We start from the raw sequence: 17,605 nt of genomic DNA, 5'->3' as shown, positions 1-17,605 counted from the left end.
TGGGACAGAAATTCCCTTCTCTTCTGCGCCTCCAAATATAATGGAGACAGAGCCCAGGGGCTTTTAGTAATGTGCCACAGTGCTCATTGCACCAAGATGTTCAGGGGAAAACCACAGTTTCCTGGAATGTTTAAAGAAAAATGTTTCTGTGGCCACTGCCCTAAACTGTACCCCCATAAAAAGGGGGTGTAGTAGAAGAGAGATCACAAAATCAAGTCAGGAGAATGATTAGAAGCCTGAAATGGTTTTCCTGAGAAAAGAATAGGAAAAGTGAAGTGGTTTAATGTAAAGAGGGTAAGAAGCTCTTGAAATAATCAAGGTAAGATAAAGATAAACCTGTGTTTCCGTATCCTGATACGATCTGTAGAGGAACACAGAAATCCAGTGGCAAGCAGCAATGTGCAAGTGCAGGGGTTATTTTTGTACGTGGCAGCTCTCCCCCTGCCAGGATCCGAGTTCAAATTCCAGCAGAATGTTTTAGAAGGCTGCTCGTGTGATGGAGGAGGAGAGTCTCCAGGGTTATGTCAGACACAATTATTTTTAGCCATGTTATGAGCCCTCGTGCCTCGGGGAAGGAATCAGCCACTGAAGGAGGATGACGTGTCCCCACTGGGCAAGCTTTAATAACATCATTCTCTGTATTTCTTTGCTCTCCTGCGAAGCGTCTAATGATCTGCAGCGTCAAGAGTCGGTGGAATAGATTGATTCCTGTATGATCTAACATGCAAATCCTCTTCTGCTGTAATTATTGTTTATAAAAGATGTTCTTGGGTCTGAATTCTTTGTACCCCAGAGCTGAACGCTGAGGCTGAGCCTGCAGATAGTGTTGGCTGGTTCATACTCATCTGCCCAGGTTATCCAATGGCAGGGGGTTGGAACTGAATGATCTTAAGGTCCTTTCCAACCCAAACCAGTCTCTGATTCTATGATTCTGGAGCAGTTGACCCAGAAACTTGCCACGGTTTTCTCACACAAGGTTTTTGTATCAGGAGTACAGATCTTTCCTTAAAGATACACAGGAGGCGACGAGGAGAGCTCCGAGGTCGACTCTTGGATTGACAGCGGCGCCTGACAGCACGATACTATTTCGTCCTTTACACACGAGAGCACTGGGAGGGATTTTTGGGCTTCATCAGACCCGTGTGTACCCTCTCTGTGTCTTTCCAGCCTTCCCACACAGCTCCTAAGCTGATACAACATTGTGTTACACTTAATTAAATCTCTACCATTGTCACGGCACGTAACAGGATCTCTCTGACATTTTACCCATACTCCGCTTCCCTGCGCCTCCTCTGAGGGCTCGGTAGGAGAATATTTGTGGAATGACTCTGAATTCCTCTGTATAACCGGGCTGTGTTATGGAAACGGGATTCTCTCCAGCAGGCAAAGGAGGGAGGAAGGTCTTTGGGCGAGCGAAAGCTCTTTAAGCAGAGGCGCCGTGTCCTGCGGGCGCTTCGCGCCTCCGCGCACTCACGCCGCTCCCTTCGTGCCCTCCACAGCAGCGACTCCAGCAGCAGCTCCAGCGACGAGTCCCCGGCACGGTCGGTGCAGTCCACAGCAGTCCCAGCACCCGCAGCCCAGCTGCTTCCATCGCTGGAGAAAGATGAACCCCGGAAAAGCTTTGGGATCAAGGTGCAAAATCTTCCAGTGCGCTCAACAGGTAAATGCATTCGGGAAAGTGAAATGGGGGGGAAAAAAGGAAAAGGGAGTGGGTAGGGATGGGTTAAATCGTGTGTCTTTGACTGTTGGGATCCTCTCTCTGCTTGTGTGACAGTGGGAAAATTGCTTAATTAGTGACCATCTGTGGGAAGGAATCCTGCAGGTCCCAGCTCCAGTCGCTGGGCTTGAGCCCTTCCAGCTGCTGGAACTGGTGCTTTGGATTTCCCCAGGGAAAACCCTGAAGCACTCAAATTTTTCACTTAAAACTCAGACTATTTATCCTCCCCCCACCTCGGTTTCTGTTTTAATTATTTATGAGTATTTTTTCTTCTTCTTCTTTCAGTTACACTTTTAAAAACTTCAGGGTTTTCTGTCAGTGTTGAGTGCCATAAACCCCCATGAGTATACTCATAATGGCACTGAATGGTAAATAATGTAATAAGCCACTTGCTGAGTAGTGCACATGATCACTCTGTGCTCCCTGTGCTGGATGTAGGAGGGATCCCATGGAAATAACCAGCATGAGATCACTTGTAAAGCAGTTGTCACATAATTCATCTGGAGCCACTGGCTGAATTAAAATAATACACATGAACTTTGTGAGCAGCAAACCCCACAGTGTTAATATTCTTTCTAGAGACTCTATTTCTGCCTTACTCCTTCATGTGGCACAAGGCTGAGGTCAGTGCCCTGCAGATCCCAGGCAGGTTGTGTGGCTGTGAGTCAGGCTTTGCAAAATCTGATCAATCTGCTTGGTTACCTTCCTGAACTGACTGAGCTGAATGCTGTAGAGGTTCCATCTCCAGTCCAGGTGCCTCATCCCAGCATTGGAAGGCTGCTCTACGCAGTATCTGTGTGGTGGGATTATTAATGAAGTAATGTATAGTTTTTCTTTGTCTTGAATTGGGCATCTCTTAGAAGTAATAGCCATACACTGCAAGCTTTGGAGATGTAAAACCTTGAGTCTGTGGTTTCTTAGGTTTAAAAATCAAGGCAGAGAGAAAGATCAGCCAGAAGCTTTTGACGTTGTCAGGATGAGTATCTAAAGTTACAAAGGCACTTCTGTGAACGCTGAGGTTCAGGTTAAACCGGGTGAAGGCCCATTTCAGAAGGAAGATCAGATTTCTTCATGTCTTCTGTGGTGCTGCTGAGATGGTAAAAACTTTGTTTATTTGTTGGTTTAGATACAAGCCTTAAAGATGGACTTTTCCATGAATTCAAGAAGTATGGAAAGGTGACGTCGGTGCAGATTCATGGGGCTTCTGAGGAGCGGTATGGACTGGTGTTCTTCCGGCAGCAGGAGGACCAGGAAAAAGCACTAAATGCCTCAAAAGGAAAACTTTTCTTTGGCATGCAGATTGAAGTCACAGCCTGGATAGGACCAGGTAATGTCCATGCCCTGCTTGCACTGGGCTTGTGGCTGCTCTGGGGTCATTCATGGGCTCTTGTAAAGAGGCAGCAGAAACAGATTTTAAAGAAACTGGAAAATACACCAAAACCAGAGCAAGAGGAGTGGCTGCTCTTGGGTCAAACAAGAGAGAGTTCCAGTCTTAAGCCTCAGAGAAGGAAACCTGCCATCCTCTCAAATAGTGGATCTACTGGAAGAAACAACTTCATCTTCCATGTGTCAGTAGAGCAGAAGCCAGTGGGTGGTGTAAGCACAGCACTGAGTCCTCACAGGCTTGTTTTGTTCTGCTTTTAATTAAACCAGCTAATGATGGCTGCAGTTTTGAGGCCAAGGCAGCATAGCCCAAAAAGCCAACCAGTGAACACTCCAGCACTGAACATGTGGTGAAGTTTTCAGTCTGTCCTTCAACTGCTTGTTTAAAAATTGATCTGTGAAAACAAACTTCTTCCATGTGCTGTTCCCCAAGTACAGTGAGGTCTTATTTGAATTCATGCAGTCCAGCATTAATGCTTGATGTAAAAGAGTGAATTTCTGGGGAAGCAGTTTGAGAATGAAGCCACCTTTTGCCCCAGGGTGCTCAGATTCCTCAGCACTCCCCAGTGGTGTAATGCAGAGATTTCACATGGCACATAAGTAACAGTTCACAGGGTATTTACTGCGTAGTTCTGTCAGAGACATGGGGTATTCTGGTTCAGATCCTATCTGCTCGTCAGGAAGTAGACTTGAACAAGCAAATCAGCATGAACCAAACCCACATGGAAAACCCCGTCCTGCATTACAAATGTCTTGCTCTCTTTTGCTTCTAGAAACAGAAAGTGAGAATGAATTTCGTCCTTTGGATGAGAGGATAGATGAGTTTCACCCAAAAGCAACGAGAACCCTCTTCATCGGCAACCTGGAGAAAACAACCACCTACCACGACCTCCGCAACATCTTCCAGCGCTTCGGTGGGATAGTGGTACGTGAGTCCTCTGTGCTCTGCAGGGCATTGCCTGCTCTTCCCATACACACCTGTAAAATGCTCCAGACAGTGGTAAATCCAAGTGTCAACAACAGAGCAATCAGTTTTTATATGATGATCTGAGTTGTTCATCTTGCTGGAGTACACCTGGAAGCTTTTCTTTGCATTTAGAGTGAAATCTCAGCACACGTGTTGAGGGGATAACTAAATCCTGGGAGCATTCACAAGACGTGTCTTCTGCTAGCGCAGTGTTTGTAGAAAAGCCCAATGAGATATTTGGGGTGAAAATACAGCTGGTGTCATTTTCACATTGAATCACTTCAGCTCTATGAAGTCTTAAGTTTCCTGTTGATCTCTGAAACAGAGGGTTTAGTTGCTGCATGTGGAAGCAGCTATGAGCTGTCACAGTCTGTGTCCCAACAGCAGGGCAGAAGAGGCACAGGGTGGATGGATTAGTGATGACATGTGTGGGATTTGGAGTTTCTGCTGAGCAGGCCTATCTGAATGAGAGAGAGAAGCAGTCACCCCTTCCTTCTCCTCCTTCTCCTCCCTCTCACTTTCTATCAAGTCCTACCAATGTTGCATTGAAGGGAAATTTTCCAGAGATGTGCAGCAGCTACCCACAGTCACTTTAATTGGATCCAGACCTCAGCACCAATAGTTGATGTGCTCACTGATAGCTGTGGCTGCTTATGGACATGCTGTGCCTTACTCTGCTCTGGAACACTTCTGTAACCATTGAGGTATCAGTCTCACATACAGGCTTCCCCTCACAAGGGGGGTGTGTGCTTCCTCATACGAGGTGGACAAGCACAGGATTGACATTTTTTGATGTCTGGCAGCTCTTGTGAATCGAGCCTCTGCTGCATCAACACGAGCACTGATTTATGAATCCACACGGTGTTTGTGGCTTAAACCCTTTCTAATGTTAAACCAGAAACTCTCTCCTGTTAAAGATGCTTATCAGGAGTAGTGCACTGTCTTGTAAATTGGCTTTTCTGAGAAACACTGTATCCTGACAGCATTATTGATGCTCAGAACTGGGCAGCAGTGCTGCCTCGAGCAGTTTCCATCAGAACTTGCAAGCTCAGGTGCAGAAGGCACCAGCTTTACAACCCTTCTGATGGCTGAGGAGCAAAGTAATGACATTTTATGTACCTGTCAGAAGGACTTGCTTGCCCAGGGTGAGTGGTCAGATATAATTTGCCATGGTTGAGATTGTGCTACTTCAGAGACTTGGAAATTTAGTCCTCTGCTAGAATTCCACTTAAATCATTATGCCAGGGCTGTAGAAGTCTTAATAGTTGTGTAAATCTCCCTGTTTACTTCTGTTCTCCCAGATAAAGTGCTCTTGGGTGAGACCACATCAAACTACTGCCTTGTTCCTAGATTCATTAACCATGAAATTAATCTGTCCTGGATGTTGGTAATGTTTGTGTTTCAATCCATGTGCTGGCCTTGGCATGGAGCTCACAAAGGAAGCTTGTGCTCTTTAAACAAATAAAACAGAACACTCCACCTTCTATTTTCAGCTCAGAATGAATCATAATATCATGAGTTTGTTCCGATGCTTTCAGTACATGTGCCAGTACTAGTGCTGAGCTTGAATGTTAACCAAATGTCAGCTCCAAGCTTGCTGGGTTTTAAATCGATTCAGATCGGCCTTTATTAGGCTTTGGTAGCTCCCTCGTGACTGCACTTCCTTCTGGATGCGCCTGTGGTGGCTGGGGATCAAATACCAGCACCAGTGGAAGCTGAGGATCTTTTCTGCCTTGGCTATGTCAGTGCCACGGCCACATTGGTTCAGGAGAGGAGCCCAGCACCGCTTTCTGTTTCTAGGAACAGGATGGATCATGTTTATTTGGCAAAGGAATCCCACTTGCCTCTTGGCTCAGGATTGAGGATCGGAGCAGGTTGTTTTGAGCCTTTACGAGCGAAGATTAATCTCTATTTCTTTGATTCTGAGTTGTCTCCTGTTGACATAATATTAGCAAAATAAAGCTGCTGTTTGTTGATCAGGTCAGGCTTAACTTCTGCAGGGTTGGATTTAAACCTGCATTACGAAGGGCTTTCCCTGGCTCAGTAAGGATTTGGGTTTGACATTGAATGAGATGGAGCAGAACGGTGAAGTTTTAACTGTCTACTGTTGTTTAAATCCTCTCTCTGAAGAAAATATTAATTAAAGAGTGCTTGCTGTGCCATGTGTCTCTAGAAAAAGTCCACTTAGATCTGACTGACACTGTGGAATGTCCTTTTGCTGACTGTCTATTGTTCTGTTTTGTGTTTTTTCCCCAGGATATCGACATTAAGAAAGTGAATGGTGTTCCTCAGTATGCATTCCTGCAGTACTGTGATATTGCAAGTGTGTGTAAAGCCATTAAGAAGATGGATGGGGAATATCTTGGAAATAACCGGCTCAAGGTAAAGAAATCCTCCCGTGGGCTGTATCCTTCTTGTTCCTTTCCTTTACAGCATCACAGGATAATAGTTTCCCTATGCAGCATAGTTTATGGAGGGAAGATGGTTTTTAATGAGCAGGTCAGATCAGAGCGTGATGCTTTCAACCACCACCGTAATTGGGATTAATCAGCATTTTTGTTGGCTGCCCCAGCAAGGAGCCCAGGATTGAGTAGACTTTGGAGACTGACGTTCCCTGGCCTCAAAGGTCCGTGTCTGGCGAGGCTGTAGTGGGAAGCTGCTCCAGTACTGACGATGAACAGAGGCTCTCAGTCCCCAGAGCTGTCAACCTGTCACTTTGCAGATACATCCAAATTGCAGAAGAACAGAATGTTGTCAAACACCGTATTTGTTTAAGCATGCACAGTTATTTTCATTAATTGCTATTTGATTTTTGTCTTGCACCTGCACGAGATGCTAATTTCAGAAAACCCATACAAATGCCTTTACTTTTCTGCACATAATTAGGTGTGTTCTGTTCAGTCACTTTAACTCTTGTGAATTGTACTGATGGAAGTTTTGCCCTTTTCTGTTCAGCTGGGGTTTGGGAAGAGCATGCCTACAAACTGCGTGTGGTTAGATGGGCTTTCTACCAACGTCACAGATCAGTATTTAACCCGACATTTCTGCAGATACGGGCCTGTGGTGAAGGTAGGTGGGAGGCTTTGGCGTGTGGTTTGAAGTTGTTACTGTCTTCCTTTCTTCACATCCTGTCCTTTCAACCCCGACTGTCCAGGGCTTTATAGCTCAGGTAGAGCAATTCTCTCTGGGGCGTAATTTGGCTCTTGGGGCTCTGCAGCTTTGCATCAGGTTGATCCAACACATGGAGCAGCTGCTTCTGGTGTTTGGAAAATAACAACCAAAAGGATTTTGAATGAGCCGAGATAACAGGTATTGGAAACCATTTGTTGCTCTTGTGCAGTACAGTCTCTCCCCAACAAAATTGCTTCAGAAGGAGTTGAATTCCATAGTTACACTCGTGCTAATGATATAATTAGACATAAAGACCTTTTTTTACCCTTCATCAGGCCAAAAAATGACTTGTTGAAAGCAGTTGGGATAGTCCCACTGACAAGAGTACCTGCAAGAAGAGAGAAAGCCAAGGATGGTGTCCCCTGCCCATATTATGCAGTGGGAATGTGTTACCTGCCCTGCTGTGGTTGGTGCCACTGATTTACACACGTGCTTAAACTTCAGCACATGACTTGTCCCATGTGTATCTGTTGGACATTAATGTGCTTAAAGCCAAGCAACGTGCATAAATCTTCACAGGATCAGGGTCTTGCCTCCTGAAAGGATTTTTGTGGGTTTCTGTTGCAGTTTTGACATTCTTGATTGTAGCTGTTGTTGCTTGAATAACAAGTTGATGTTGGTAAAGGAAGCTAATATTTGGAAATTGGACAACTGACGAGTGGTACTGCAGACTGATGACAAAAACTGTTTCCATTTTGGGATTAAATGTTCCTTTTACCTTTTTTCCCCCCTAAAGCACATTGGAAATTTTTAAAAAAACCTAAAACTAAACAAAGTGAAACTACAAAACTCAGTCACCAAAGGATGAAAGTTACAAGTAAAATACAGAAAAACAAAATAAAGGCATAATATACCTCAAGCCACAATATCCACAATTCAAAGCAGTCCCGTGTCCTTTTATTGTCTCTTCATTACAATATGCCTCATCAGATAAGCCTGGAAAAAATTTATCTTGCTAAAAAAATTATCTCCTTACTGGTATCCTCATGACTTAGGATTTTGTTGGGACTGACATTAAGTCCTGTGGATGAGGCTCTTATTTGGTTTTTGTTTTGTTTTTTTGTTTTTTACAGGTGGTGTTTGACCGCTTAAAAGGCATGGCCCTGGTTCTCTACAATGAGATTGAATATGCACAAGCAGCTGTAAAAGAGACCAAGGGGAGGAAAATCGGTGGGAATAAAATTAAGGTGTGCAGAATGACCTCCAAAACAAACCCAAACCAAACAAAAAAGAGAGAAACAAATTGCATTTAGGCCTTCCCCCTTAAACGCTGGCATTTGCAGCCTGCCAGACAACAGGAATACTTAGTGGGACACGTGTCCCAGGCATCAGAGGCTTAAATTATTTTTTATACTCGGCTTATCAAGATGTCAGGGATCTTGAACTGTTACTTACATAAAGCCTTCTCCAGTATTCTGCCGTTTGTTTCACTGAACTTGTCTCTCTGAGCTCCTGAGTGTTGGTGTCCGTGTTACTACCACATTTACCCCAATCCAAGGCAAACTTTTGTCCATTTTCATGTTAGAAAAGGGGAATTGGAGGGGGTGAGTTGCTCCAGTCTCAACTGCTCCATGCTGATGTCCAGCCTCTTGACCTGACTAAGATGACCCGTGGTGGCTTGCGTGCCCATCGTAGGTACAGCAACCTGAGCATGCAGTCTGCTCTTGTGATGGCAGCTCCTTCCTTGTAACAGATTAAAAACAGTAATAATTAAAAACACTATTTAAAAAATAAGTAGAAAGTACCTTTTCCCTGGAGCAGTGTTCCGTATTTACAGGGATGTCTTGGATTTGGGTGACTGTGGTAATACCTGTTATGACTGTCCCATGAATTCCACTAACTGGGGACGTGAGGTGTCAGCCAACCCTCTGAATTACCTTCCTCCTCCTCCTTTCTTCTCTCCTAAAGAGTGATTTCAAGCATGATCTCTCTTTTGTGTATTAACTTAGCAGCCTCACACCCCTTGGGGCTAGGAGTCAGATGTACTGTAGCTTCTAAGCGTGGTAGTTGAATATGAGGAGCCTTTATATGCAATAAGGCATGTGGTTGTTCAGAAGTTTCACATCGTGTGTTTGTGGGTCTTGCTACTTAGTGACTTCAGAATAAGCAACACCCTTAATGCACATATGCCTGTGCTCCACTGCTGTGGTTACAGAGAGTCCAGGCTGATTTAAAACAAAGGAGCTAGAATGTTAAAAATACTGTGTTATGTGGCATACACATTGCTAAATTCATTCTAATCCTGAATGTTTTGCATCAGCTGTGCTGTTAGCTTCTTGTCACCGTTGGCTAGAAAACATCAACTCCGAGTAGATAGAACAGGGAGCTGCAGTTCAAGAGGTTTGGTTCCTTTCCCATCCCTGCTCTTGCCTAGCTCTGTAACCATGGGCAAATAGCATGGAGCCTGAAATAGGTCAGTGCTGACCTGCAGTAGTGCTGCCTTGAGATAAAAGGGACTTTGGACCTGTAATTTGAAGCGTAGTATTAAAAACGTCAATACCACAATAACAAGGACTTTGGAACTGTAATTGGAGTCGTAGTATTGAAAGCGTCAATACCACAATAATAATGTGTATTTTCCTGCTGTTTTACTGCACAGAAGCTTCTGGTGTGGCAGCTACAACATACCCCAGTAAGGAGGTAGTTACAAAGCTCCCCACAGCCCCACTGAGTTAGGAGAGGAAGGTCTTTACTTATGGGGATGGGCAGGGCCACTCCTGAGGAGCGTTTGACATACGTTTTGTTAAATATTACCCCACTTCCCAGTTCTGCTCCCACCTTCAGGCTGCAGTAGGCAGTGAAATGTTGTCCAAAATGGGATGTTTCTCTCACTGAACATGATTTACCCTTTATTTTTCAGGTGGATTTTGCAAATCGAGAAAGTCAGTTGGCATTTTATCATTCCATGGAGAAAACGGGTCAAGATATCAGAGACTTTTATGAAATGCTGGCAGAAAGAAGGCATGTGTCAACATCTTCATTACGGTCTTTTCCTTTCCAGCATCGTCTTTAAGTGCAGTCAAACTTCTGTTTAACAAGATTTCAGCATATTTTTAGTGTCTTTTACCTTTTTCAACACTTTTAAACAGATCTAGGTGGTCAGACTGAAAGGGCGAGATAGAGGCAGGCAGGAGATCACACAGCTGCAGAGTAGTGGGTACTGAAATTCATACTGAGGTGGAGGTTTTGGCTCTGGCTGTGATCTCTATATTTAGCATCCAGTTACTGTGATGGGTCACCAGGACACAGTTGTGAGTCATTCATCACTTCTCAGGAACGTGAAGAACAGTTGATCTTCCTGTACATACCCTCAGGAGCAACGTGTGTGTTAACAGTGTATATAGAGTCTGATAAACTACTGCTGCTCATCTGTTGAGCAGAGAGTGAAATTCGGTCTTCCACCTACCCCTTTTCAACAGTTTAATTTGTTAACCTGGTAAAGTAATAACATACAGGTGAGGCTGCACTTATTTTTCTATCTATTTTTTCTGCTCTTTGACAAGACAGATGTGTTCTGTGCTGGTGGTGGCGTCTGGCAATTTTGCACATGCTGAAGGGTTGTGTCCCCTGCAAGGCCACTTACTTCTGCAGTCCCTGGCTGGGAGCAGCCTGGCACAGCAGCACTCCCCATTTGGTGCTTTATTTTTCTCCAGCGGCTGAATAGAACATCTGTGGTTTATTACCTTCAGGGGCTGGTTTAGTTCTTAGGGTTCTGCTTTACCTGTGAACAAGCCCAGCATGACGTGAGGGTAGATTTAGATTAGTCATGAGGCAGAAGGTCTTCCCTGTGAGGGTGCTGAGGCGCTGGCACAGGGTGCCCAGAGAAGCTGTGGCTGCCCCATCCCTGGCAGTGTTCAAGGCCAGGTTGGACACAGGGGCTTGGAGCAACCTGCTCTAGTGGAAGGTGTCCGTGCCCGTGGCAGGGGTTGGAACTGGAGGAGCTTTAAGGTTCTTTCCAACCCAAACCATTTCATGCGTCTGCGGCACTGATTATACCTGTGGGCCAGATAAATTCAGTGGGGTTTTTGCAGCAAAATAGATTGATCTGACTTATATGCAAAATTGCTGGTTTTAAAAGTGAGAAGGATTTGGAAATTGGCAGTCAGGATTTGCATAATGCAAATAAATGTGTGCGTTCCCCAGTCCTTGCCAGATGTTGGGATGCACCAGCAAGCAGTCAGTAATGATTTCCTCTGAGCTACACCAGATTCAGGAAAGAGAAGTGCATTATCAGATGTCTTCTAACACGCAAGGGTCAGCTGGACTTGTTTCTGCTATGAAGTAATTCTGAGTAGAACACTGATCTCTGCTCACCTAGTCATTACAAGATACATAGGAATAATGAATCCTGGGGTGATGGAGCGAGCTTGATCTTGTTACGTGAAAGAGAGGAAAGATTGTCAAGATCTTGTCATTCCACATCTGGTGCTCCCTTGCAGTGACGCTGTGATCTGGGCTAACCAGCTTCTCTCAGGTTGTGATTGTAGACAGTCTGAATGGGACCCAAAGGGAAAAAAAACCACAAAAACCTAAACAAACCCCATCATTAATCATTTTAACTTCACAGCTGCCTTTCACAACATCCCACTTGGCTTGCAGAATGAGGCTTTCGTCTTCCATGGTTTGTTTCTTAGCATTCTTTTTTCAAGTTTGTCCCTTTCTTAACACCTGGGAGCTGTCAGCTTTTAATGTAGTCATAAACTGTGAAGCCAAGTAAACGTGTGTGAAGCAGCGTGCAACCCCCTCTGTAATGGTGGAGAAGTGGAGCACCAGCTCGCTGCCAGCCCTCTGCCAGAGAGGCATGTTCAGGGTTAGAAATGGCTTATTTTTGCTGTTGGAAGTATTGAGGTAATAACCTTAATTGCTTGAGTTATTTTGCTGAGTGCTTCCCGTGAATTCACCTGAGCTCATTTTTGTTGAGTTGGTCTTGCTCTAAATAGGCAATGTCAGCACAGCACACGCAGAGAAAGAGCTGGTTTTGGAATTAAATGCTCATTTACAGGGTTTAGGGTTTTTAAAGAAACCTTATTACCACTTTACTGCTTAGTAATGGAGAGCTTCCAACCTTGGATTTTGATTTGACTCAACTTTTCAGAGGGAGGTTTCAGGTTCTTGAGAGGGGATGGTCTTCACTGTGCTGGACTGTACATGGGGACACAGGTTTTACCTTAATTTAACATGATATTTGAATTTGGCAGAAATGCAGCAGTGAGTTGATAAGCTCGCAAAGCATTTAATCCACTGCACACTCCTTTGTTGTTGTTAAACCTCCCTGTGCAACTCTGCAGAATTGCCTCCATACAAAGCAACTGCCATAAAATGATTCCCCTGCATAGCAAAGAACACAGCTGAGGAGGAGAACTAACATGTTTATTCTCATATTTAGCAGAGATGAGCGAAGAGGATCTTACGAGTACGCCCCTGATCGTACTTACTACGAGACTGTTCGGACTCCAGGGACGTATCCTGAAGATCCTCGTCGAGAATACCCAGCTCGAGGCCGAGAATTTTACGCGGAGTGGGATCCCTACCAAGGAGACTACTATGACCCACGCTACTACGATGACCCCCGCGAGTACAGGGATTACAGGGGCGATCCTTACGAGCAGGACATAAGGGAGTACAGTTACAGGCAACGGGAGAGAGAGCGGGAGAGGGAACGGTTCGAATCCGATCGGGACAGAGACCACGAACGGAGACCCATTGAACGGAGCCAGAGTCCGACGCACTCCAGGCGCCCGCAGAGCCCCGGAGCGTCCCCGTCGCAGTCGGAGCGGCTGCAGAGCGATTCGGAGAGGAGGATTTACAGCAGGTCCTCGGATCGCAGCGGCAGCTGCAGCTCTCTGTCCCCTCCACGATACGACAAACTCGACAAAGCCCGGGTGGAACGTTACACAAAAAACGAAAAAGCGGAGAAGGAGCGAGTGTTCGACCAGGAGAGGGTGGACAAGGAGAAACGGCTGGTGAGGAAGGAAAAGCCGGAAAAACTGGAAAAGGAAAAGACTGATAAGCAAAAACGGAAAGCAAAAATCCATTCGCCCAGCTCTCAGTCTTCCGAAACAGATCAAGAGAATGAGAGAGAGCCCAGCCCTGAAAAACTGAAGGGTAACAGTAAACAGAGTAAAGAGAGAGGTGACAAAGAAGGGACAGCTAAAAACCGCCTGGAACTAATGCCCTGCGTTGTGTTGACCCGAGTAAAAGAAAAGGAAGGGAAGGTTATTGATCAGCCCGCTCTGGAGAAACTGAGAGCAAAGCTTGACAACGACACTATGAAGTCCCCGCTTCTTGAGCAGAAAACACAGACATCTCAAGCTGAGCAAACCAAGTCTGATCAGTCTAAACTGGAGCCTGCCAGAACCAAGGTACAAAAAGAGAAAGCCCTTGCCAGTCACGTGGAAGTGGTGGATAAGGAGGGAAAACTGAAACCCAAAAAGCACTTGAAGACAGAGCAAACTTCTGAGGGGGCCAATGCAGTGGATTTAGACAAGTTGGAGGCTCGTAAAAGACGTTTTGCTGACGCAAATCCAAAGCCTGACAGACAAAAACTGGAAGCAAAAAGAAGCAGCCAAGATGAGGAAGATGCACGTGTGGTTTTGAAGAAGCAGCTTGATGCAACGGCTTCGTCTAGAGAAACAACCATGTTAAGGGAAGGAGAATTGGAGAGAAAACCCGTGCGGAAGGAGATGCTTAAAAGGGAATCTAAAAAACTCAAACTGGAAAGACTTATTCCTGTTACCAGTCCCAAAGAAATACAGGAGACTCTTAATGTTGGTGGGATTGGCATGCGTCCCACCCTGGATCTGCAAGCGAGGCTCATGGAAGCAGCCGATGAACCAGCAGAGGTTCAGGAGCTCTCTGCTAAAAAACTGAACCCAGTAAAACCCCAGCATAAGCAGGTACAGCTACTAGATGACCAAGGAACAGAGAGGGAGGAAGCAAGGAAAAATTACTCCAGTCTTCCTGAAGACACACCTGACCATAAACTTGGCCAAGAGAAACCTCAGTCAGCTGATACAGAGGAGAAAATCGGCATTGACATTGACCACACACAAAGCTACAGGAAACAAATGGAGCAGAGTCGCAGGTTGAAACAGCAGCTGGAAATGGAGATCGCCAAGTCCGAGAAGTTCGGCAGTCCAAAGAAAGATGTGGATGAGTATGAAAGACGGAGCTTGGTCCACGAGGTGGGAAAACCACCGCAAGACGTCACCGACGACTCTCCGCCAAGTAAAAGGAAAAAGACTGACCAGTTTGACTTTGAAATCAGCACTAAAAGAGAGAGGAACTACAGAAGTTCTCGTCAGGTGAGTGAGGACTCTGAGAGGACATCCTGTTCCCCTAGTATCAGACACTTCCCTTTCCATGAAGATGACGACACGCTCGATTCTCCGAGGCTAATGCCGTTGAAGGAAACCAAAGAGTCACCCAAAATAGAAGAAAAGGGTCTTTCATACTCCAGCATGACTGTGAGGGAGGACTCGCTGAAATTCAATCCTTATGATTCCAGCAGAAGGGAGCAGATGGCAGAAATGGCTAAAATAAAACTCTCTGTACTGAGTTCTGAAGATGACTCGAGTAGGTGGGAAACACAAGTGAAGCAGGAGGCTGGGAGAGTCGATATCAGCTTTCCAAGCAGCATCGTCAAGAGAGACAGCATACGCAAGCGCTCCGTCCGAGACCTGGAGCCCGGGGAGGTGCCTTCAGATTCAGACGATGACAGTGAAAACAAGCCCCATTCCCCAAAAGCCTCGTCCTTGTTAGAGAGTTCCAGGTTGTCTTTTTTATTAAGGGACAGAGAAGAGAAGTTACGTGAAAGAGAGGAAAGACTGTCAAGTTCTTTAGAAAGAAACAAATTTTACTCTTTTGCGTTGGACAAGACAATCACACCAGACACCAAGGCCTTGCTTGAAAGAGCTAAATCTCTCTCTTCCTCCAGAGAAGAAAACTGGTCCTTTCTAGATTGGGATTCAAGATTTGCTAGTTTTAGAAACAATAAAGACAAAGAGAAGGTTGACTCGGCTCCCAGACCTATTCCATCTTGGTATATGAAAAAGAAAAAAATCAGGACTGATTCAGAAGGTGGAAAACTGGATGATAAGAAGGAAGATCATAAAGAGGAAGAACAAGAGAGACAGGAACTGTTTGCTTCTCGTTTTTTGCATAGTTCAATCTTTGAACAGGACTCCAAACGCCTGCAGCACCTAGAGAGAAAAGATGATGATCTTGACTTCATCTCTGGTAGATTGTATGGGAGACAGTCCTCCTCCGATGGGACCAACAGCGTAGCTGATTTGGTGCAAGAGCCGGTGGTTCTCTTCCACAGTAGATTTATTGAACTGACACGAATGCAGCAGAAAGAAAAGGAGAAAGATCAGAAACCAAAAGAAGTGGAAAAACAGGAAGATAAAGAAAACCGTCCGAAAACACCAGAGACTGTTCCTGATAGTAAAGAACCGGAACATAAAACTCCCTCCGTGGTCGGTCCCTCTTCGGTCACTGTCCTACCACAGGAACCAGCACCAGTTGCTTCTGAAAAGGCAGTGAGTGAAAAGGTAGTGGTAGAAACAGCTGCTGTGAAAGAAGAAAAAGCCTCCGAACCTGCTTCTGCACCAGAGGAACAAAAACCTTTCCCTGAACTTGCTGCTCCTGTCAAAATAGAACCACCTGAGCAAACGGAACCCCTGCCAGTCGTAGAAGCCAGCAAAGAAGTTGTTGCTACAACCCTGGCACCAGAGGAAGATGCTGTGGCAACAGAGCACCCTTCATACTTGGATACCAAGCCTCCTACACCTGGATCTTCATATTCCCAAGCAGACAGTGTAGATCCAGAACCTGAAGCTGCCCAGTTAATTCCACCTCCGACCAAGCTGGTTCTGAACCTAAAGAAGAAAATCCTCCACCTTCTGCCAACGCTGACGCTGGTGTGAGTCAGAAGGTGGAGGTGGCCGCCGAGGTCCTGCCGCCTGTTTCTGACAATGATATGGAAGTCGAAACTCCAGTTGTGGTAAAAGATAAGAAGTCCTACAAGAGTAAACGCTCCAAGACTCCCGTGCAGTCGGCTGCAGCTAATGTCCTGGAGAAGCCTGTCACGAGGAAGAGTGAAAGGATTGACCGTGAAAAGCTCAAGAGGTCGAGCTCGCCTCGTGGGGAGACGCAGAAGCTTTCTGAATTGAAAGTGGAGGCCGAGAAGGTTTCGAGGAATGCTGCTAAATCCCCAAGTTCTGCTGCAGAGCCAGAAAACGTGGAGCCAAGCTTGCCTATAGGCCGGACTAGGCGCCGAAACGTGAGGTCAGTCTATGCTACCACAGGGGACAACGAAGGCCCATCTCCGGTGAAGGACTCTGTGGAGGTCACTCGATCCACCAGGAAGAGAGGGGAAAAGGAACCGCAGGAAACAGCGACAACTGTTCCTACGACCCCGAGGAGGGGAAGACCTCCGAAAACCCGCCGTAAGCCAGAGGAAGACATCTCTCCAATAAAGACAGAACCAGTTCAGCAAGAGGTGGAGGAGGCTGAAACTAAAGATGCTGTGGAAGCTCCTAAGCCTGCTGAAGGCTGGAGGTCTCCTAGATCCCAGAAGCTAACACACAGTCACTCCTCAGGTGCAGCCAGCCAACAGGGGAAGAAAGGGAAGAATGAACCAAAAGCTGATACATCGGCTGAATCTGAAGATGCCGCTGAAAGAAGCAGTCAGGAATCAAGTGTTGGAGACAACAGCAATAAAGCAAAAGTGACTGAGAAAGAGCCGGCAGCGAGTGAGCAGAAACGTGACAGGAAAGAACTGGACGTGGAGAAAACCCAGCTAGAAATCCCCACGGTAGAGATCATTGAGAAGAAGTCGGCGCCTGAAAAGGTTACGAAATCCAAAAGGGGAAGGTATAAAAATACCAAAACCGTTGTAGATAAAGCATCTGTGTGTCTCAAAAACGTGGAAATACGCCTCAACGTGGACGAAGTCAAGGGTGCCTTGCGGCCGACTGAGGAGGAAGCAGAGCCAGTGGCGGTGTCACCGGCCAAAATGAAGAGCCCCCCAAAGGACGACATCTTGCCGCCTCATTTTGCTAAGAATGAGGTAGAAGATTCATTCCCAGAAACGGAGAAGGAGGTGATCCGAGAACCCAAGCCGTCCCCTGAAGCTGCCCAGTTGGCAAAACAGATTGAACTCGAGCAGGCTGTGGAGAACATCGCAAAGCTCACTGAAACTCCTCCGTCCATTGCTGCCTACAAAGAGCCACCAGCAGATGTGCCTGAAGTTCGTCAGGAGGAGGAGGGAGATAAACCCGCGCATCAGGCCAGTGAAACGGAGCTGGCAGCAGCCATTGGCTCCATCATCAATGATATCTCTGGGGAGACAGAAAGTTTTCCTG

At 45.9% G+C, this 17,605-nt stretch overlaps 1 protein-coding gene across 1 annotated transcript in view; it reads left to right on the top strand.

Moving 5' to 3' along the window:
- Window positions 1–1,501: 1,501 nt before the first annotated feature.
- Window positions 1,502–17,605, top strand: part of LOC104406334 (msx2-interacting protein-like) — a gene marked incomplete at its 3' end in the record, with an annotated part of 20,854 nt that continues 4,750 nt past the window's right edge. The window contains 9 exon segments of the mRNA XM_010015281.1: window positions 1,502–1,660; window positions 2,844–3,044; window positions 3,874–4,025; window positions 6,324–6,449; window positions 7,023–7,136; window positions 8,312–8,425; window positions 10,099–10,199; window positions 12,625–16,109; window positions 16,112–17,605. The exon segment at window positions 16,112–17,605 is cut by the window's right edge and continues 5 nt beyond it. Coding sequence (XP_010013583.1) covers window positions 3,011–3,044; window positions 3,874–4,025; window positions 6,324–6,449; window positions 7,023–7,136; window positions 8,312–8,425; window positions 10,099–10,199; window positions 12,625–16,109; window positions 16,112–17,605 — 5,620 coding nt within the window.

The sequence above is a fragment of the Nestor notabilis genome, unplaced genomic scaffold, assembly GCF_000696875.1.
Source record: "Nestor notabilis isolate BGI_N333 unplaced genomic scaffold, ASM69687v1 scaffold21495, whole genome shotgun sequence".
Classification (NCBI taxonomy): domain Eukaryota; kingdom Metazoa; phylum Chordata; class Aves; order Psittaciformes; family Psittacidae; genus Nestor; species Nestor notabilis.
Note: the sequence above shows the minus strand (reverse complement) of the source record. Positions and strands in the feature narration are given on the sequence as shown.